This window comes from Protopterus annectens, chromosome 1.part1 (genome assembly GCF_019279795.1).
Source record: "Protopterus annectens isolate FY-2018-M chromosome 1.part1, PAN1.0, whole genome shotgun sequence".
In the NCBI taxonomy this organism is placed as follows: Eukaryota; Metazoa; Chordata; order Ceratodontiformes; family Protopteridae; genus Protopterus; species Protopterus annectens.
Window position 1 is genome coordinate 1,401,867,202 of NC_056726.1, and position 23,927 is coordinate 1,401,891,128.

At 40.3% G+C, this 23,927-nt stretch overlaps 1 protein-coding gene across 3 annotated transcripts in view; it reads left to right on the plus strand.

Moving 5' to 3' along the window:
- Nucleotides 1–23,927, plus strand: part of LPIN1 (lipin 1) — a 750,916-nt gene that overhangs the window by 586,919 nt on the left and 140,070 nt on the right. For all 3 annotated transcript variants that reach the window (XM_044082232.1, XM_044082237.1, XM_044082244.1), the window contains one exon: nt 13,732–13,880. In XM_044082232.1, coding sequence (XP_043938167.1) covers nt 13,732–13,880 — 149 coding nt within the window. The remainder of the gene's footprint in view (nt 1–13,731; nt 13,881–23,927) is intronic.

The window sequence follows — 23,927 nt, forward strand, 5'->3', positions numbered from 1 at the left end:
TAGTATGAAGCTTGGTCTGAAGGGTATTGGCCATCTTTAAGTAAGACAGCCATCACCACTTTCTTTCAAAATTATGGCATTTCCCCTCCTTTTAAAATACTGTTAAAATCTTCCAGATCTTTATCACTTTCTTCTGTCTTAGTTTCCAAACCGTACAGGAATAGCATCTGTTCCTGGAAACTTTCATGAAGATTGATTAGACATCATTGTTTTTATCTCATCACCTCCTATCTTAACTGTTAGTTTTTGAGCCTTGTCTGCCTCTAACCTTCACATAATTAAGTCTTCCATAAATATTTCCATTTGTACTCTTTCTTGATTTCCACATTTCTCGGCTTTATACAAATTTTTATAATATTTGTGTAGTATCTCTAATACCTCTTCAGTATTTTTGGTTATTTTTCTTGTTATTGGTCCCTAAGTTTGATGAAAACCCTTTCAGCATTCTGTTGCCTAAGTCATGTTAAAAGTTTTTATGCTGTGGAGTTATTATTAAAAAAATAATTGCTTAACTGCAATTTTTTGTAAACTCGTGCATATTATCCAGATACTGCCTTATTTTTGTATTTAGCACTTTGCATTTGCTCCTCCCCTTGTTCTGTGAAATTCACCTTATTCTGCAACAGCTTAACCTTTGTGAGCCCATCTAAGAAATTTCAATTGCTTCTTAATCATATCTCTCTCCGTTTTATTTTAACCTTATTTTTAAACTCAGTTTTCATTTTAACCCAGCCAGTAGCTATAACTTCTGAAAATACTTCAATCTTCCCTAATAACTTTCAAGTAATGTCTACTATCCATTCCTTAAATTCGTCCGCTGTTAACAAGTAGGTGGAAAGCACCTTTTACTTCATTGCTCTGCATTTTTATCTTAGTTTTCATTGGTGCTTGATCAGAAATCGTTATTGGATATGTGTTGAAGCTTTTGATTAAGTGCACATGTTCCTGTGAAGTACAGTTTGTCTAGTTTAGCTCAGTTATTGTACCTTGGAGGATAATTTGTAAATTCTATCCAAGTTCCTGCTACTATATTCACATCTTCCATTATCAGAAATCTACCCTTTTTATTATATTGCCCTTTCTTGGCCCCCCTGATACATCTTCATTGCAAATCAAATACCAGTCCCCAACTATAAATAATATTCCCTGCTGAAAGCTGATTATTTCTCCCAAAACTTTAAGCTCCATAATAGCAGTTTTCAGTGGGATATAAATACATACCATTGTAATCCTCCTCCCTTGCCAATATCCCCTTACTACCACAAACTTACCATTTTGTCTTTTTTTCCTTATCTATCACTATTGGAGCCCCGCTAGCAATTAGTATAATTACTCTCCTTCTCCTGTTTCCCTGATATTCTGCTGAATAGCCATTCTCCAATCCTCTCTTTGTCAAATTCATATGATCATTTCTTTTCAGATGTTCTCCTGCAGCATTGCTATTTACACTCTGCATGTCTTATTCCATAATCTTTCCTTTTCGTGTATACTTGAAGGCCATTCACATTCCACGATAATATGGCCAGTATAGCCATCATGGAAAAAGTTATTGTTCCCATCTATTATACATGACAGTTTTTTAGAATGTGTATTTCCATTTTTTTTTACCTGCATGTACCAAAGTTTGGCAGGCTGATATTTTATACAGTTGTTTCTTTTCATCTCCATTTGAAATTATGACACATTTTTCAATATGTTTTGTTTTAATGAAATCCCTCAAACAAAAAACTAAATACATAACACCCCATCCCCTATTAACTTGGAACAAATGCACAAAACTACGTGCATCTTCAAAACATGAAGTTTAACCCTCCAGAAGGAACAATTGCCTCAAACTGATGACTGCACCTACAGACATTATCTAACATAAAATCAAGATTACCTGTGCTACAGTAGGTAGTCTAAATGTGTAGAAGGCATTATAGCATTGTACTGCTGGGATGCCTTCCGTGGCTTTAAACCATGTCTCAATAATTGCACAGATGTCAACACTCTCCAGGGTGAGGAGTGCTTCCAGGAAGTGGAGCTTCTCATTGAGACTCCTAGTATTGCGCAGTAACACCTTTAGTTTATCTTGCATAGAATTTACTATGTTGAAAGATTTATCAGGTTGGCATTGCTTAAAAAAAACACTGTTGGGGTAGATAATGTTTTGGCCAATATCGAAAAGTGGAGGTAGGTGCATACCATCCTCTTTTCATCATGTTCTCCTAAGCCTAAGCTGACAAATATTTGGATCCCCTTAGAATGATACCAGTAACTAAGCCAATTATTAGTCAGTCATCTATGTTTATCCTGTGTTATCATCCTTGTAGAAAGTGGAATGCTGCTCAATGCTGGGCTTATACCTGCCTGGGACAAATAGTCTGAAATCTTTGTCATGTCTCTCTTCATATAGTCCAGGGGTGGATGTCTCAGGTCATTTATACCCACATGGACTATGACAGTCACATTGGTACTGGTAGTGTGTGAGCTGGTGGATCATTGACCCTGATAGGCAACTGACCATGACTGTCTCCTTGTTCAGCCTGGTGAAGTGAGCATCAGTGTGTCTCAAATAGTCTCCAGTTATCAATATATTATGTGGCAGATTGCCTTAAGGGCATAAAGGTTGAGACATTGTCAGATGTGGCTGTATGTGTCCTGGAAGGTGATGTCTTTGTAGAGTGTTTGGAAGGTTGCTGAGGGAAGCATATGGGAAGGCCTTTGAGATTTGTGTAGATTGTATTTAAGACCTTCAACACATGAGTTTGTGTCTAATCTGTAGTAGGTGTAGAGTGTGTGTGTGTGTGTGTGTGTGTGTGTGTGTGTGTGTGTGTGTGTGTGTGTGTGTGTGTGTGTGTGTGTGTGTGTGTTACTGGCAACCATTTTGGAGATATCAGTGTTTGGGAAAGCTTTGTTTCAATAGACATAATATAATTACATCTCTCGCATACTGTGTCAGTCTGCTTAGGAATAAGGTGGTTGTCAGTTAACATGAGACAATAGCTACATTGTCTCCTGATACACATTTCCACCAGGCTGGCTGCAGAGACGGTTGGAAAGTTCACATCCATGGCTGTGGAGCTTTGTTGTGGTCTATGAGAGTTGTGCATTCGGGGTTTAGAATTCCTGGGCTGGGAGGAGAGGTCTAGGATTGATCTAAAACAACACTCTTGAGGTAATGCTTCTCTGTGGGCAAAGTCACTGCTCTACATGCAGCTAGATTCTTGGGGAAAATAGCAGAGAAAGTTTTATATGGACAGTTACAAATCTAGGTGCCTGTTTTTATACAGGGCACTACAAACCACTGCTGCCCAGCTCAGCAGAGATTGTAGAAGAGTTAAAGAGGAATCCAATCAGTAAACAATAAAAATGCATTGTAAGTAAGGTTCAGATCCTGCAGCAAGTTCCCAGACTAAGTAAAATGCAAACAAAAAAAATGCAGTGGAAATGTAATAAAATAGGGTTCAGATCCTGCAGCAATTCACAATTCTTGCACTATTGTGGGTTATACTACAAGACTAAGGCCCTTGACAAAGTAAAATACAAACAGTAAAAAGCAGTAGAAATTAAATAAATGAGGCTCATATCCTGCAACAACTCACAATTCTCCCACTACTGTGAGGGGTACTATAAGACTAAGATGCCAGACAGTTAAAATGCAGACAGTTGACTTTTGGTTAAAACAAAACAAAATGCAGAAAAGAACAATACACAATTCAGATTAATACACTGATATTGCAGTTCACACTAGTTGAAACTGGATTATATGAAAGGATTATATGAAAGAGGCTAACTAGAGCTGTAATAGTCTAATGGGAGTGCCTTATCAGTTTGAGCTATTAGTGTCCAGTAGAAATTGCACTGGGAAGGGTTTCCAAACTCTAATTTACAGTAGGGCCAGGCAGGTAGAAGGGCGCCAAGTTTGTGTGCAACAAGATTTGAGCAGGTAGGTGGGAAAAAAATCCAAAAATTAATACAGAGAAACAGCAAGTTTAAACTCGGAGCTCGTGGAGCTGAAGAAAAATGTAGGTGAATACCTTAAATAAGAAAACTGTTTCTCAGCTCCTGTCACTAATTAACTAGATCTAATCCATATTCAGTCACTGAATACAAAAAGAATGTTTCCTAAATGACCTTGCCAACAACTTTTAAGACTTCAAGAAAAAAATGCAGTAAAACAAAGTTTAAAATACAACAAACCATAATTGATAATGCCACAATAAAAAAAATAATGGAAATATCCAATCCTTAAGTGTAGAAAATCCAAAAATCATTGCAGTGTAACAGCAATTTTAAATTCAGAGCTCTTGCAGCTCAGGGGCTACTGTCTTTCTACAGATCCTCAAGAACTACAGCTTGTCCTATATGTAGATGATCTCCTTATTAAAGGAAGCATTAGTAGCATTTAAGTACTTCCTTGATGGCAAAATGTCAAAAACTAACCCAGAAAATAAGCAGAGTAGTGTTTAGCATTACTCAGTCCAGCACACTCCCGCCTTTTACAGATCAAAGACCCCTTTTCTGCCTGCATTTTTACAAGTCTGCTCCTAAAGGAATGACGTAAAGCTATCCAGACTATAGTTTTTTTACCCTATACTGTCTTGTTGGTTTCATAGTTAAAGACTGTTTCTCAGCTCCTGTCACTAATTAACTAGATCTAATCCATATTCAGTCACTGAATACAAAAAGAATGTTTCCTAAATGACCTTGCCAACAACTTTTAAGACTTCAAGAAAAAAATGCAGTAAAACAAAGTTTAAAATACAACAAACCATAATTGATAATGCCACAATAAAAAAAATAATGGAAATATCCAATCCTTAAGTGTAGAAAATCCAAAAATCATTGCAGTGTAACAGCAATTTTAAATTCAGAGCTCTTGCAGCTCAGGGGCTACTGTCTTTCTACAGATCCTCAAGAACTACAGCTTGTCCTATATGTAGATGATCTCCTTATTAAAGGAAGCATTAGTAGCATTTAAGTACTTCCTTGATGGCAAAATGTCAAAAACTAACCCAGAAAATAAGCAGAGTAGTGTTTAGCATTACTCAGTCCAGCACACTCCCGCCTTTTACAGATCAAAGACCCCTTTTCTGCCTGCATTTTTACAAGTCTGCTCCTAAAGGAATGACGTAAAGCTATCCAGACTATAGTTTTTTTACCCTATACTGTCTTGTTGGTTTCATAGTTAAAGAAAAGCCCTTGCTCAGCTAAAACCTATGTACAAAATCACTTGACTTCTCACCCAAGACTTTCCTAGATGTTATAGCTAAGACAATAATTCTCCCATTGTTGGAGTTTCCACTGCCTGTTTCTGCTTTTATGTTCCCAAATTCTTTCAGTTAACTGTTGACAAAATCAATGCATTTTACTGCCAGATAACAGGCTACATCATTGTCACCTACTAAGACAACATAACTGATTACCATTCACTGAAAGACACTTCCATACCTGCCTTTGTTCCTTACAAATTACTTAATCTGCCTAATCTGTCCAGTAGCAGGAAACTCTCCTCATGCCTTCTGTTATCCCCTTGGACCATATCTCTCAACCTTCCCTCTCCAAAATGAGGAAAACTAGCCCTCATAATGTGGAACAAATGGGCAAAATGTGGAACACTTACTAATGGCTTACTAACAACTTCAGCTAGGAAGGTCATAGGATGGTTAAAATATGCTGGTTTTACTTATAAAGAAGATCTTTTAATGAATTAATATTATTTATTTATATTTACCATGATGGATTTCACTTAAAAACATTCCCAACACTGAATGTGTTACAGACCCTTTCAGTGTGGAACTTCATGTAACTTCGAGGAGCATGAACTTAAGACCCCAAATGAGGTACTGTCCTCGTAATGAGGTACACTTGAGAGGCATGCCTTGGACACCAGAATCTTGGGTTACTTGGTCTAAGTAGCAGTGAAAGAAATTTGTCTTAATCACCCGCACACGCAAAACAAGATGTCTCTGATCACTTGCCAACTTAAGTAAAATGCTCCATCCCATCTTATTGAATCCACTGCATAGAAGCAGTTCCTATATTCTTAGCTTGACACCACTGTTACTCTACATGCCACACTTGGTCACTGCCACTAACTCTAAATGGCACATGCCTGACTCCTGCTAACCAGATTCTGGTTAATTACCTATCCTACCACCACCCAACCTTACTGAACTGCATAGCCATACCAGAATCCTAACACTCATCTATTCACACACACCCTAACCTATCCCCTATTCCTGTCTTCTAGGCAAAGACACAATTCACACATACACTCTCACATACATCCTCACACACACACACACACACACACACACACACATCTCTTACCACTATCCTGCTACTAACCTCCCCATCACTCACTTCTGCTTTTCTCGTGTTCACTACTATGAGGTGCAAGGACTGGCTGTGCTGCTCATACCCTTCAACTGTACAAATTTTTGCAGAATGTCCAGATTTTTGCCTTACATTTTTGGTCTGTTTTTCATAAAATTGTGGCTTTCTGGCAAATTAGTGGCAAACCATTAAAGATTGAAGTTAGAAAATAATGACAGACATTTGAGTTTTAGACTTTATACCATTCAGAGAATTCATGCTAATGCAAAACCTGTTCTATCAACTTTCTAAGTTTGTAAGAGCAATATTTCAAAGTTGTCCCTATTTGTACCACTTTTTTATGGCTTTGTCCGGATTTCTTACTCTAAGAGGTTGAGAGGTATGGTGCTAATCTACACAACTGAGTGATATAGAATTGCTCCGTACAGTTTGGTACTAGGCTATCAGCCCTAGGGCCTATACAAGCCTAGCCATAACAATTCCCTGGCTATTTCTTCCCACACTATTTACTTCCCTGGACCCCTGTCTAGCAGGGCGAATGACGTGATCCCCAGGGTGAATTTCCTTTCTCCCATCCAATCGTCAAGGTTCCTTTTGAAGAGTGCCAAAGAGGCACTCTGCTTGACATGTATGGGCAATCTATTCCAGAGTTTGGGGAGTCTCTGGGTCAGGAACCTATCCCTCCAGCATGTTTTGTTTATTGTGATGACAAGGTTTAGATCCCTGGAGCGTGCGACTCTGAGGGATTGGGATTTCTTTAAGTGTAGCATGTCCAACAGCTCTGGGTTTGACATGGCCTTGTATGTTAAGCAGAGATTGCCTCTGAGTAGACGATAGCGGGAGTTTTTTAAGGCGGTTAGCATAGGGCATCTGCTTTAGGCCTGTGATTCTTTTAGTGAGGTATTTCTGCAGCCTTTCCAGTTGTTGCAGTTGTCTTGAGAGGTACATACCAAACGGGGCATTGTATTCTATAATGGGTCTAATGAGGGATGAGTACAGTGGGGTAATGACCTCCTTTTTTCTGTATGAAAAGCCCTTAGTGATGAGGTGTGCCACATAGAAGGATTGCCTGACTGTTGTGGCGATGTGGTTGTCGAAGGTGAGACCACTGTCCACCTGTGTCCCTAAGTCTGTTATCACACTTTCGGTGTTTAGTGTACTGCCACCTATATGGTAATTCACGGATACATGTTTTCTCCCAAAGGGGATAATTATACATTTCTTGGCATTGAGCTTGAGCCCATGGCTCTGGCACCAATCATCTGTTTCTGTAAGGCCCTTTTGTAGAGTATCCACATCATTTGAGGATTCAATAATGGCTCCCAGTTTGCAGTCATCTGCAAACTTTGTTAGCCAGAGTCCCTTAGTGTTGGCCTGTACTTCGGAGAAGTAGATTCCAAACTAGAGCGGTCCCAGGACTGAACCCTGAGGTACTCCACTTGTCACTTGTCTGGAGCTGGATTTGGAGTCAGCTACTTTTACAGTGTAGGTTCTATCAGTAAGCCAGTTAGCAACCCATTGGATGACGTAGGGATTAATGCCCAGCTTAGTAAGTTTATCTATGATTCCAGAGTGGTGGATGGTGTCAAAGGCCTTGGCAAGGTCTAGATAGGCTGTGTGGACCACCTTACCCTTGTCCATGGCTCTGGAGACTGATTCGAAGAACTCAGTCAGGTTCAGGAGACAAGATCGGCCCTTCACGAACCCAAACTGGGTGGGGTCCAGTGTTTGAAGGTTGTCAGTGTCTTTGTTTATAAGTTCCATAATAATACGCTCCATAGCCTTGCATATAAGGCTCGTCAGACTGATGGGACGGTAGTTTCCGGGATCCAAGGTGGATCCCCCCTTGTGGAGTGAGATAACTGTAGCTCTGCGCCACTCAGTGGGCACGAAACCTGAGGTGAGGCTATGATTAAATATGACACTTAGGTGAGCTGCCAGTTCATATTGTAGTTCATGTAGTACACAGCCCGGGATGCCATCTGGTCCCAAGGATGCTGTATTCTTAGCTTTGGAGAGTGCGTTTTTTACCTGTGTGGCCGTTATTACCAGAATTTGGCAATCTTCCAGTATTGAGATGGGCCATTTAGGGAGTGAGAGGGGGGTGAAGTTGGCACTGAATCAGTCTGCCAGGATATTGGCAATATCCTTGGGATCAGTATATTTAATGCCATTCTGTTTTAGCTCAGAGCAGATCTGAGCATTGCCATTTAGATTCTTGACATAGTTATAGAATGCCTTGTGGTTGTCTTTGGAATCTTTGGCAGTTTTATTTTCGTAACTAGCTTTGGAGGATTTTATGAGGGATCTCAGTTTCTTACTGAGGCTGGTAAGGGGGGTTTTTGCATCCTGGGATTTTCCTCTTTTCTGCAACAGTTTCTTCCTTTTGTTGTAAAGTTTCTTTATGGCAGGGGACCACCAGATTGGCTTCCTTTTTTTGGATGAGAGCATCCTGGTTCTATTTGGGATAGCACGATTCATGCATGAGTGGATGTGCTCGTACAGTGCCTTAGTGTAGGATTCAGCAGTTGAACTTTCAGTTCCCGTCTGTATGGGTGTCATGAAGTTTGTCACTTCTGACTTGAGTAGCATGAAGTTGGCTTTGGAGAAGTTTTTTATGGAGGTTTCCTTACTGGAGGGAGGGGGTGGGATGTGGATGTTAAGGGTGATTAGCTTATGGTCAGACCTGACTAACGGGGTGACCATAGGTGTGGAGCATCAATTTCCCATGTTGGTAATGACCAGGTCTAGGATATTGGAGCCCCTGGTGGGACTATGGATTAGTTGATCCAGGGTGTTGGAATTTATGAATTCCAAGAACCGTTGGGCAAAGGTGTTGGTACATGAGTAGTTTTCCCAGTTAATGGCAGGGTAGTTAAAATCACCCAGTATTAGGGTGTTTGATTCTATCTTAATATTTTCCAGTATGTTTAGAAAGGTGTAGTGAGAATCCTGGGGTATGGCGGGGGATGTGTAGCAAGCTACAATTTGGATTTGCAGTCTTACCTAGTGTTAGTTGCACCTGGAGAATTTCAGATGCATTGTGTTGGGCAACTAGCCTGGTGGTGTGAATATCCTTGGTGAATATTGACACTCCTCCACCTTTAGTGTTTCGGTCCTGGTTTGGTGGCCGAAAGGTGTGGTAATAGTTGTAGCCTGGTATTGCAGGGATGCTCTCTGGAGCCTTGAACCAGGTCTTAGTTACTGCACAGATATCGATGTTCTCCATTGTTAGGAGTGCCTCGAGAGAGTGCATTTTGAGGTTTAGACTTCTAGCATTAAGTAGCATTACCTTCAGATTTTGCATGCTTGTACCTGTTACAGTGGTGGTTTTGTCCTTTGAACTTTGCCTAAAAAAGGCACTATAGGGGTGGCAAGAGCCTTAGCCAGTAACCTGAATCCCAGGGGCGACAGGTGCAGACCATCTCTGGCAAAAATGTCATCCCAGGCAGACAGATACTGGATCCCCTTTGAAAGACACCAGAAGCTTAGCCAATTGTTGAAGTCAATCATTTTGTCCTTGTATTGTGGTATCATTCTGGGTGAAGGCAGGATGCTACTCAGGGCTAGGGTTATACCTGCCTGGGCCACATGATCCGAGAGCTCTTCCATGTCTCTTTTCATGTAGTCCAGGGAGGTACGTTTCAAGTCATTCACTCCAACATGGACAATGACAGAGTCATATTTGTACTTGTTGTGGAGTGACTTGAGTGCATGCGTTATGTGGCTGATCCTGGCACCCGACAGGCAGCTGAATGTAATTTTCTCCTTGTTCAACCTGGTGAGTGGGACATCAGTGTGCTGGACTATAGAGTCACCTATGACTGAAGTGTTAGGTGCGTTGTCTTGCCTTAGGGGCTGTTGCTGGGTAGCACACTGGTGTTGTGAACTATGTGACACTTTGGTTGTGATTGGTGTTTGCATTTCAGCTTCAGAGGTCCTTGTTGCTTGGGCAGGTTACAGTTAAGGGCCTCTGCATATGTGGATTTAGTGTTGCTATATGTGGGTGTTGGTGGTGTGGGTTTAGAAGGGCTATGTGTTGCTTGAGGTGTAGTGTGGGTGTTAACCTTCTCCTCTTGACTGTCTAGCACAATCTTGGGTGTAGAGAGCTTTGCTTCCATTTTGGCTTTGTAAGTGCATCTCTCACAGGTTGTAATGTTGGGTGATAGGAGGAGAGGGTTGTCTGTGTACTAGAGGCAATTGCTGCATTGCCCCAGTATGCCCAGATTCACCAGGTGGACAGGAGAAATCACCACAAGCTGACCCTTGGACATGCCTGGTTTGGTGCTTTTTTTTGTAAAGTACAGGAGCTGTTTTCCCTTACCTTAGCAAGTACTTTGCAATTATAGGCTTTTTAGTGCCTACTATTAATTTCTCCTTATTAACAAGGAGAGTTGAGTGCTTGTATCAGTTTAAGGCTTCCTAGTGCTTTCCAGCAGGTATTAGAGCAAGTGCTAGTCACAGAGATGCTTAAAGGTAAGATGAAAAAAAAATGCACACTGCAGTGTGCACTAGAGAAGTTAGATGTGAAAGTTTTACCTGCTTAAAAAGTTAAGGTTTAGTGGAGAGTTACTATTTTTAAAACAGCAAGATGGATTGAAAGGGGTGGTCACTTTTGTATTCTGGTACTATGGAATACAGTAGGATGGCCAATAAATTTAAATAGTTGAAGGGGAGGGATTTCAAAAATGATAATTTTGTGATTACTCACACAAGCCAGTGAAAGTAGAGAGGAAATGAGATATATGGTCAGATTTAACATAAGATGCATGCAACTAGAAAGACAGTGGTATTTAAGAAGACAACTGTAACTGGGTGGGAAGGCGGGAAAAAAATTTCTGCCCGACTCAGAAGAGACAGAGCTGTGGTCTCTTTTGAAGTTTTAATATGCTGTTAAAGCAGAATGCAAGTAAAACACAAGGTAAAGAAAAACAAACCACAGTATTCAAAATCTAGAAAGGCAATAAAGTAATACAAAATACAAAAAAATCAAAGCAAACTAACCTTTCTTCACAGCAAAGTGTAGCAGAGTCTGGATGAGCCTTTCTGGTAAAGCTCTGAAATGTTTTATTTTACCCCTTAAATAGAAGGTTTAGTTCCTAGCTCCACCCCCTCAGTTAACAAATGATTAACCTTAAGTGACCTCTTCTGTCTTATGAATGAGTCCTTAATTGATCAGTTCTAATTTCTGCCCGACTCGGTTCTGATTTCTGCATGACTCAGAAGAGACAGAGCTGTGGTCTCTTTTGAAGTTTTAATATGCTGTTAAAGCAGAATGCAAGTAAAACACAACGTAAAGAAAACAAATCACAGTATTCAAAATATAGAAAGGCAATAAAGTAATACAAAAATTAAAAGCAAACTAACCTTTCCTTCACAGTAAAGTGTAGCAAAGTCTGGATGAGCCTTTCTGGTAAAAGCCTTTTGCCTCTCCCCCTGACTGCCTTAACAGCATGTACAGCCTAATGCAGTGCTGCACACTGTCATGCAAAATCATCATGGTAGGGCTGTCTCTGAATAGCAAAAAGTTATAGCAAGGTATAGCCTTTATAAATCTGTCCCAATGTCTTCTTATGTTACACAGTTTTGGAGACTTCCATTTCCACAAGCTCATAAGTATAATATTGCCATCTCCAAAAAAAAAAAAAAAAAAAAAAAAGAGCAACAAAAATGATACATGATCTGCACAAAGCCACACAAATTCCTTCATATGTATCAACTTAAGGAAAGGAGAATGTCCCAGAAATACTGCCTGCCTCACGGAAGCTGGCAATGTCCAAGTGGGAAACGTGTTTCTAAATAAATAAACATTACAAAGACAGAGGATAGACTCCCAGAGGAAATGTGAATGCTATTTTTAAGAGATTGTGTGGTTAAAGAAACACCCTGCATTGTTTCTTTTAAGAAGGAATGCAAGGTATTAAATTTGTGGATGTAATCATTATCTGTCATAAAATCTTTTTACTGAAATGGAACTGCTGATCTCCCTTCTGTTTTCTATCACTTGAGTCTCCAGTCTTGGTCTGAATAGATTTAACAGTCAAGGGATAACTCTGGCAGTTTAATGCAGAGGACTGATGGTATAAGTTACTAAAAGCTTCACTCTGTTGTCCTAGGCTTCATTCCCTCAGTCTCTATTTGCTCAGTGCTTGACTCTGAGCAAATTATTTAACCAGGCAGTGCTCCTAGTTTGCCACTAGAAAGCAGAAATTTGTGCATAGTGGGCTTACCCAGTTAAACAAGTTTAATAAACAACCATATAGCTGCTCATGGTATCATTTGCCCGCTGTCCAGTATTTTCACTGTGTACCTGTTAAGGAGTCTGAAGATTAAATCAAAAGCGGCAGGACCTTCTGCAATAGGTAATAGGTGGGATTCCTCCTTGAGGGCTGTCAACACATATTGTTCATTCTTTAACTCCCAAGTCTAAGAGAGTGCTTGCCTTTCTCTAGAGCAAGCTGTAATGTAATTAAGTGATGGAGGAAGTACTCAACCACAGACTCTCTAGTTCTGTACTTTCTTGCCACTTTCATAACATGAATATTGATCCTAACATTCCATGGAAGTTCTCCACCTTCAGTTGAGAAAACACTGGACATTCAGAGTGCTCCGGCATATGTCAGATAACTAGTCAGTATTCACACGGGTGTTGTGTCTTCTGCCTTGTAAGGAGCAAAGATTATTCTGAGTGCCCAAAGCACAGGTGGTTTGATCCAGCATAGGAAATGTGAGACCCTACTTGAATTCCCTCTAATGTCTATACCTCATTGCAAAACTCAGAGAAGAAAGGCCAAGACTTATCCATGTTACCCAGTGGGCTGTCTCAGGGCTCAGAAGAATGGCAGCCCCTTGTGATCCTAGATAGAAGATGAATTGAATGGAAAAGTTAAGGTAGTACAAGAGCAGTCATCGGACTTGTCATTGTCCCTAGAGAGAATGAAAATGTAGTACCATGTTGTACCCTGGACAGGGCAACCTTTGCCACTGATCTTCCCCTGTGATCTCCCTCTCAGTTCATGACTTATTTTTGAGACTTCAGGAGGCTTATAGTAGCCCATCCATACCAAGTAGGCCAGCAGTAGTCCTTGGGGACTTTTCAACCTCTTTATTAAACATATTTTTAAAATGTACGCATACAGTAATAGAAAACACAGCATAATAACAGTTATTTTTATTTTCATGCAATGTACACTTTCTTTTTGAATTTTCACTCTTAACATTACATAAATTGTGAGTGTGACCCTGAGGTATGAGAGGCATATTCATAGAAAAGAGGGGATGCAGGAGGTATGTTATAGCATTATTACAAATGAAACTTTGTCGCAAGCATGCACTATTTTGTTAGTAAATGCTGTACTGACTTATAAATTAAAACGCTTTACTTAAGTTTGTAAGATTTTCTTGCAGAAAAGTCTTCAACTGAAAGATGGCCCAAATGATGTGGTGTTCAGTGTTACAACACAGTACCAGGGAACATGTCGCTGTGAAGGTACTATCTATCTGTGGAACTGGGATGACAAAATTATCATCTCTGACATTGATGGAACCATAACGAGGTAAGTTAGCAAAAAGTATTAGAGTGGAGGACATTTATTTTATATTTATGTTTGTTTATCTGTATATATATATATATATATATATATATATATATATATATATATATATATATATAGAAATCAAAGCAATAACTACAGATGCCTCTAACTACACACCACGAAATTTGTTTGTCCAAAGTGCAACTGGACGTCTTCAGATACAAGTGGTCTCCAATGTAACCTGTTTAAATACTCAACACAATGCTGCCTTCTAGTGGATATAAACTTTAAATCAGCTACTATAAAACAGCGATAAAACATAAAAAAAAGTATAAATTAGATTACTACTAAAATGCATACATAATAAAATCAAACTTGCGACTTTTTTGATAGAAACCCTGTCATTAATACCTGGGGGGGTTTGTAGCTTTTGACAGCACCCGCCAGTGCAGTTCCGTCTCTCGCGGTAAGTTTCCCAATCCCCACCCCTCTCGAACGGCAAAACTTTCTCCAATATCTGGAACACAAACTTCTTAAAATTTTTACAATTATTAGAATGTTTAACTAAAGCACTGTTGGAATCCTTTTTCCTAATCGCATAATTATGTTAGTAAATCCTTTGTTTGAGTGTGTTTATTGTCTTCCCAACATAAAATGCTTGATCTGTACAACATTTTGCTAAATACACCACTCCTAAAGTATTACAGTTGAATTTCCCATTGGGATAAATAATCTTGGCATTGGCTACATGCTCCACATTTAAACATGCCTTTTGCAGACATACGTTTCTCCCATTTCCTATGACGAACCTTTTCAAAAGTGTTCTTCAGGTTCACCCCTTCTTGTAACCACCGTGGGATTCTGCCGCAGTTTCCCATCCAACCCATGTGTTTTAATGTACATAGCCCAGTTATGTGTTAAAATATTCTTCACTTCTGTACTAGCACTGTTATAACTACAAACAAATGACCTCAAAAACTGTTTGTTGTTATAAGTGTCACCCATATTAGGGGTGCTATTCTGGTTGCCTTATCCATTGACATCCAGGGCATGTTTTAATACCGTTTTTTACCAACCCTCTCTTTTCTTTGACCACATTGTCTACAGTTCTTCAATAAAATTCAGATAATCTCTCATGAAACATCCTAACCAAGATCTTGACTTCATGTTCAAATATACTGTCCACAGATATTAAATGAGATTACCTCATAAATTGTTTTGAATACTTTTTTCTTCTGCCAAATGGTATGATTGCTATTAAAATGTAATGAGCTGTTGAAATAAGTTGCTTTTCTAAAAATGGTAGACACAAAACATCCCTGTTTAACATCCTTCAAAATTGTTATATCTAAAAAAATCAATGGATTTGTTGTTATACTGACCCTTAAATATTAGAAATGGTGTAGTCTTATTTAAATACTCTTAAGAATTCATTCAGTTCACTAATATGACCACTCCAAATAATAAACACATCATCTAAAAATTGGTAGTAGCTCTTGATATGGGTATTGTATTCCACCACCGCAAAATAATGTTGGCAAATACAGAGGCTGCTGAAGCCCCCATGCGTACACTCCTTATTTGCTTGAAATGTTCTGCTTCAGAATATACAAAATAGTTGCTAAGAACCAACTCCATGGCTTCTACAACAATATCAATAGTTCATGCAGTTAATTTTGAGCCACTGACCAGAGCGCCTGACCACCATAGTAACCCTTCATCATGGGGGACATCCAAAAATAAATCTTTAACATCGACTGTCAAAAATATTGCTTCATCATTGAAGGGGACGTGACGCAGCATGTCCAGAAATGCCCAGTGTCCTTCAAAACAAACTTTGTCATTGAAAAAAGATTTCAAAACTTGATCAACAAATTTAGCTAATGGTTCAGTTTTTGACCCTTGTGCTGCTACTGTATGATGGAGTGGTGGACATCCATTAATCTGCTTTTTTAATCATTTTAGATAGAAGAGAGATGTAGATAGATACACACACACACACACACACACACACACACACACACACACACACACACACATAAATACATACACATACACACAATGAAAGTCATCAGACTCACAAATGTGGACTGAAAAGCTTTACAACATTGTTGACCATAATGAAGTTGTGTGTGGGATTTATACGCTATGATTATAAATGTAACACCCCTCCACTGGACCAGTAATCAAGGAGCCTCAATCCTCACCACTGACAACAGTGGGAGACGTTCACTGGGAGGATAACAAGTACACAGACAGCATTTCCAGATGCAGCTGTCTGCATCAAATGCAGTTTCCTTTAAGAGCACACTGAGACCACAGTCACTCTGAGCACACTGAGACCACAGTCACTCTGGGGATGGTTTCTCCCTCTTTCTCCAGATCCGCAGTAAGACTCCTCACTGGCACAGCTATAGAGTTGAGATCTCAGTTGAGTGACCAAACCAAGACCTCCAGCATCCTCTCTGTCCAACCACTGCTTCGTGTCCCTGCTCAGGTAGCTGACACACATGGTCTTTGAGGTTTGATTTAGACATACACCTGGGAAAGGCTGGCACAGGTTTACTAGGTAGTTTTCACTGTAACCAGCTACTCCTTATCAGCTGCTTTAAGGGCTTTAACAAAGGGTGTCCAATCTTACTGTATAGTATTAATGCTAATACACATGGTAGTTTCACCAAGAGCAAGGCTATTAGGAGTGGCCCACACAGTGTCACCAAGTAAATATGTAAGTACTCTCAAAACTTAAATATCTCTACACAGATCAGCCACAATGAAATGTTTAAATATATTTAATAATTAATAATAAAAGAACAGCACTGCAGCCTCATCTGTCTCATTCCTGATCTTCATGGGTTGGCAGGGTCTCAACGTCTTCCTGGCTTGGAGAGCCATGTCAAAGGACTGATGGGTTCTCTTGGTCATCACTGACAGCTCCTATATATTTTTTCAGGTATGGAGAAACACTGTGATGGTCAGCTGTTCTCTGTTATTGACATGTTGTCATTTATTTATTTATTTACTTATTTATTTTTATCACTTTGTTGACTAGTTATGAGCACTGGACAAATCTTTAAGTGATTTGTTCAGAGTCTCACAATAAGCATATGAAGGTGGAAGGACTCTGACCTTGTACCCGGGGCACAGGAAGCAGCTCATTAACAGCTCAGAGCTCTTCTGAGCTAACTGCTTGTCTACTTCTGCTTTTCCTGGTTCAGGAGAAATGCAAACCTAAGAGAGTGGAATTCACAGCAACCAGATTGAAACTGTCATTTTTTTATTCCTCTATTGCCTGCACTTCCTTTCTGAGAAGCTGTCATACTGGAAACCATTATAGGTTTTGTGGTTAGGTCCATAACTCCCCTCCCCCCATGGCTGACATTAGCACCCACATCAGTGCAGGTGTAGTCTATGCCCTCCCTGGCATGATTGTTCTTCCACACACTTGCCTGTGATTGCCATCATCACCAGCTTAGAATGACAAGCCTTCACCCCCCATTCCTGCTACACCAGTGTTGTTGTGCAAACTTCCATTTGGACAAGAGGAGTTTGGCTGACCGGGAATACTGTTTCCTCCACCCAGGATTGATAAGTCAGTGTAAGCCACTATCTCATGCCTAGCTTTTTCCAGACAGTGAGCCTTGAATTCCCTCTAATTTCTATACCTCATTGCAAATTTCAGAGAAGAAAGGCCAAAACTTGTCCATGTCATCCAATGGTAGCATAGAAAAGTGTGATTACAGGCTGTCACTTTCTTGGCAGTGCAGATATCCCAGTACAGTCTGAGACCCCCATCCACTGACCATTTCAGGTAACAACCAGCTCGACCTCAGGCCCTGGTTTTTTGATCATACCTCTTGCCTTTTCTAGAACACACAACCAGTATTTTGGAAATTACTGAGGCTGTCAGGAAACCTTCACTGAGCAGATGTAGTCTGCTAAATCAGATAGGTTTTCTGTTGGTAAAGCAATTTCCAAAGCCACCTGAGCCCATCCATCTTGTGGGTAATATTGACCTACCTCTGACATCTGGGTAGGTTCATAAATGTGTAGTAGGCTGTGGCCACTGGGGCCTTTTTAAGCATAGCCATGCATCCCAAATCTCCTTCAAGTTGTAGTTTTCTTGGCAGTATAAGAAGGGGCTTGGAATTTACAACAGGGGCCTGGGAGAGAACAATTTCCAGGCTGCCGGTATCCATTAGAGACATAGTTGCCAAACCAGGGATAAGTTTTTGGTTTCCAATCCACTCATTCAAGTTAATTGTGTTAGGAAAGAACTCTGCTTCATATGGCCGTGGAGCCTTTTCCAAAGAAGGGGTTGTCTCTGGGATACATAACTATCTCTCCAGCAGATCCTGTTAATATCACAGGCAAGGTACAAATCTTTAGAATGGGTAATTCTGATACTCTTTGTTTTGTAGATGTGCAGGAGATCCATCAGATCCGACAATGCCTTTTATGCCAGGCATAGATCTCCAGTCAACAGCCTGTAGGATACTGGATACAGAATGCAGGGATGGACCTTTGATGCATTCTGCACAGGACATGTTATTTACTCAATGTATTCTTTTAGTGAGGAAGTTTAGTTGATGTTCCACTTGCCAAGTTAGGTACATACCAAAGGGGGCTTTGTGCTGAATACAATGGAACAATGACCTCCTTGTACCTAGATGCCGCACTTTTGTTTTATGAGTTGCACAACATACAGCGACGTATTAAATACAGTGACACATGATGGCTAAAGGCTAGATTACTGTCTGCATGCATCCCCAAGACATTGACTAACCGGGCTGACTCTTAGGGGTGTGTTCTCAATACAGTAGTTACCAGGGGTGGCTGACTTCCTGAAGGATACTTTTATGTATTTCTTGACATCTAGTTTTAATCCATGGGTTTGACTCCAGTTATTTGTCTGTCTCAGCTCTTATTGGAGAACATTAATGTCAGTGGGGATTCTATGACTGTTCCTAATTTGCAGTTGTCTGCATGTTTTTTTCAGTAAGCAGCCCTTGATGTTGGTCTTGACTTCAGATAAATAGATGCCAAAAAGGAGCAGTCCAAGGACTGATCCCTGAGGGATGCTGCTGGTGACTGGTCACTTTGTAGAAGTGGACTTCCCAGTTCTAACTTACTGGGTCTTGTCTGTGAGCAAGCTGACTGTCCACCTGGTGACATAAGGGTTTATACCTAACCTCTTGAGATTGTCAACAGTAGTTGACTGGGATATGTGTCAAATGCTTTGGTTATGTCAGGGTAGCTAGTGGTAACCATTTTGCCCTCTTCCATTGCTTTGGTGACCTTCTCCTAGAAGTCCACCAGACTGAGTAGGCATAACCTGCCTTTGACAAAACCAAACTTTATTTGGTCTGGTGTCTTGAGGTTTCCTGTGTCATTATTGATAGTTTCCATGGTAATTCATTTCATGGCATTGCATATGAGACTAGTGAGACTTATGGGTCTTTGGTCTCTAGGGTCCATAGATAGCCCAGATTTTTGCAGATAGATGGATGGTTGCCTGTTTCGAGGCTATGATTAAATAGTGATTCCAGGGGGCCAAATAGGTCATGTTTCATACTGTTTAGAAGACAGCGTGGGATATTGTCAGGGCCCATTGATGTAGTGTTCTTGGCCTTACAGCGAGCATTAAGGCAGGAACTGATCTTTAGCAATAGTTAGAGGAGTTATATTCAGTGGTATTTCCTGAAGGGAGGATGGAGAGGAAAGAGGGTTAAAATTAGAAATTAATTTGCTTGCCAATTGGTTTGCAATATCTTTTTTCTCAGTGTAGGTGTCTTCATTAACAGTGAGCTTTGCACACAATTGTGTATGTGCTTTTGAGGCTGTAGACATTGCTAAAGAATTTTTGTGATTGCCCCTGGTGTTGGGGGGGGGTGCAGATTTACCTCATATTTCACTTTGGTTAACTCCATTTGTCTTCGAGTTGTTTAGTTTAGAATTATTTTATTTTGATGGGTGCTATACCTCCTAATTTTTGTCATGATGTTTGTAAAGTCTATTGATGTGATTCCACCTAGGAGGCTTGTTTTTTGAGTTAGTTCTGTACTTATTTCTGGTGGTTACAGCTGTCTCTATGCAGCTGTTAACATGCTTGTATAGGGTTTCTCTGAACAGTTCCACAAAGAAAGAATTGTCTTCTGGGTTTAGGAGACTTAAAAGTTGGGCAGGTTTCACTTAATAGTAGGAAGTTAGTCTTATAGTAGTTCCTAGATGTTCTGGGATTAGCTAGGGTTCTGGGTTTATTTTCACTTCAAAGGAGATTATTTTGTGGTCTGACCTTAGCAGAGAGGACATTACACTATGGAGGTGTGCAGCATTATCCCATGTTAATGAGGACCAGATCCAGTATGCTTACGCCCGTGGACGATGTATTAACAGTATGCTCCAGAGACTTTGTCTTTACAAAACCCAGAAATCTCTGTTCTTACACATTTGGTGTAGTGTATGATTCTCAGTTAATAGTGGAATAAATAATCACTCATGAATATGGTATTGGGTTGGATGGTGAGTGTCCCTAGCAAGCTTTAAGTATGTGTTATGAGGTTTCCTGGTTCATAGAGGTGTGCCTGTTGCTTGCAATGAAATGGTATTGGATTTTGCTTGTGGTGATTTTAGTAAGGAGAAGCTCAAATGCATTGTCCTGTTTGACCAGTCTTGAGGTATATTTACTTTTGATGTAAGTTGAGAGATGCTGATGATTTGGGTTTGAGGTCTTTCCATACGCAACATCTCATCACTGTCCTTCATGACCAAGTGGAGGACAAGACTATGGCACAGCACTGACCAGTTCCGTTGGAGTAACCCACATTCCTGTACTTGTCATCACACTAGTCTGTTCATCTTCCTCATTTTTTTAAAGGTGCAGCAACCAGGGAAAGAGAGTAGTTCACACTTAAGACGTGCAATGACAGCCAAGCAAATCTTTTCCAAGTGGAGTTTGTTTCACTGGGTTTTGCTTTCAAACAATACTGTCTCAGAGGTGTGATTGCTTCCACTGCTTGTGTCAAAAAGGTCTCTTTTGCAGACATTTTGTGGCATGTCAACCAAGTCATTAGTTCAGATCTTTACTGAGCATTATTGCTAGGATTGTAATTCCAGGTGTCTGGTCTCTGTTGGCAACTCATGATCTGGTCTTCTGAACTTTTGCCTTTTGGCCATTATCTGGCTGCAGCCTCTTAGGCGGGGAGCATTAATTTTCAGTTCTTGGAATTATCCCAGCACTCTCCCATGTAGAGAGCCCCTGATGCTCCTGTGTTTGGATGGTCCATTCATTCTCCAGCTACAGATGGAATCCCGTGTAATTTGGGTAAGTGTATAGATGTACTTTGTCCCAGCATTTTCCCGTAAAGAGGGCCCCCTGATGCCCCTCTGTTTGGATGGTCCAGTCATCCTGCAGCTGTGGATAGAGTCCCTTGTAATTTGGGTAAGTGTATAGTCGTATTTTGTCTTTTTTTTCCTTGTGTTATAACTTATGCAATGGATAAGCATCAAGTTGAATTCCATAAGAGCAGGCATATTCTCCCAGTCTGGCATTTGACACCACAGCTTATGTCAGCAGAGCTATGGAAGATTCATGGAGAGAAAGGCAACAGAGGAAAAAGGTAGCTAAATAGCTAAGTAGAGAAAAGCAGAAGAGACGTTCCCAGCAATTACCCACTAGAGGGAGCCTGTCTCATATATCGGTTTACTATCATAACATCGAAGATGTGAACGTAAGCCTATCAGAATTGGGATTCACATCTTCGATGTTCACAACAGTAAACCATTTAAAATATCGAATGTACTGCAATAAAGTCAAATTCAACTTTTTCAGTACGAAAGCTACAACAGCAAGCAGTACAGACCAGCAGTGCGCCCCCCACACCCCCTGCCACTTATATATTCCAACTCCGAGTTTGCACTACAGTGGGGAAAAGGGTAATTTCCCGATCTCCACTTTACCGCAAATGTACTTTACTGCGATCACGTCACCGATGGCAGCTGTGTGAATGCACTTTGCATTCGCTAAAGGGTTCCATCGCACTTATGCAGGTTAGACAAAATGGAATCGGCCAACTGTTAGTCGACATTCCGAGTTTCGTCTAACCTGCACTCGGGATTCTTAATGTAAACCTAATATATGATATACAGAATATCTGCCTATTGTATACCAGAAGCACCCAGAGCTGTGAAGATAGTGGCAATACTGGGGTAAATGGTGAAAGTAGTTGGAAAGAAAGTAAGTGTGAGTGGAAGGGTGATAAGTAGATATAAACAGTGAACTTTGTAGCTCATTCCACTGAACAGTAATAAAGTCTGTATGAAATGTATACAAAATAAAATCCTGCACATCAACTTGGCATTCTGTTCAACAGTAGTTCTTTCTTTCTACAAAAATACATGTTGTAAAAACAAACTATGTTCATGGCAGCATTCACTGTTGCATCCCTCACTTTTGGGGATAACCTGTCATGCAGGTAGCCTGTTAATTGCTAATCTTCAGAGCTCTTCCTGTCCATATTATTTTGACTGACATTTTTCCAGTGCTAGGACATCATTTGTGTAAATGGTCCATCAGCCAATGCCATCTTCATATGCTTTTTGCAATACAGTTGCATTCACATCTCAGCAGCTTTTGTAGTTCATCTGTTGGCTGATATTTTTCTGGACAGATATGTGCCTGATATGGGGACAGATATGTGCCCGATATGGGGATTTGTTTCCTTTACTATTAAATGTGTAATGTTGTACAGAATGTCTGACTCAGAATTTAGCTCAGAAATGTTCATGGCTAAGGCCAATAACTGTTTGGTTTATGATAAGCAGGCACCTCACAATGATTAACAAACGCGAATGTCTCTTTGGTTTGGACTCTTGTCCTACAAAGTACTGTTTACCTAGAGGACAGTCCACTGTCATCAACATTTTGTCTAGGAGTTTGCTACCAAAAAGGGATACACAAACCTGGTTTTGGGCCACTGTGATGTCACACCTCTGGGAGCCGCCTTGTGTAAAAGAAATATTCTGAGAAGAGGGAGAAGCACAAGGAAGCAGGATGTGACCATCGACTCAGGGTTTCTGTGATACGGTGATTCTGTATGAGGTAGAGATGAAAAGGAATAACCACATAGTCTGTTGCAGTCATGGCCTCTGGTGCTACTGTTGCACAAGAACTCATGTCTGTGAATTCTGGCATGTCCTCCTGGACTGACATTTCCAGAGAGACATCAACAGTCAGACATCCTTCAGCAAGCAAGGCCCACATTCTGATTTCAGAATGGGAAGATGGATTCCCAGAATATTTGTATGCAGGGAGCTCCCCTGGAACTATGTTAGGGTTTTGGTTACCCACCAGAGAAGTGAGGCCCCAAAGGTAGGTGTTTCCAAGGAGAGTAGGCACATGTGTTGACTGGGATAATCCAACTCATTAAAGCCCATTTTAAGTGCAGGGCCCAGACGAAAAGCTCCTTGTACATTGGAAAAATATACACATAAAAAGATTTTGTAATTGCAAGATTTTAACTGACAAGGTACACAAATCTAAGTAATTGTTTCAGGGTAGTACAGCATAATGTGAAAGCATTATGAGTACATTTATTTATATAATTTACATACACATAGGCAAGACCAGGGCTGAAATTACCCATCCATTGTTCCAAGTTGGGCTTAAAAGGGGATAAGGAAGAACTGTATAGGGAGCCTGTTCCAGAGAATGGAAATTCTCTGAGAAACATATATGTCTCTCCAACATATCCTATTTATGTTGAAAGCAAAATTTAGGACATTTAATCTAGTAGTTCTGACGCTCTTTGTTTTGAGGATGTGCAAATGGTTCATTAAAACAGAGTACAGGAATGCTTTATATGCCAGGCAAAAATCACCTGTCAGAAGTCTGTATTATACCAAGTAAAGAGACAGGGCTTTGAGGTGGTTAGCACAGGACATTGCGTTTACTCTCTGTATTCTTTTTGTAAATAACTTTTATGGGCATTCCATGTGCTGCATATGTCTGGTCAGGTACATATTGAAGGGGACATTATACTATTCTTTTAAATTTCTCCAAGTCTTTTG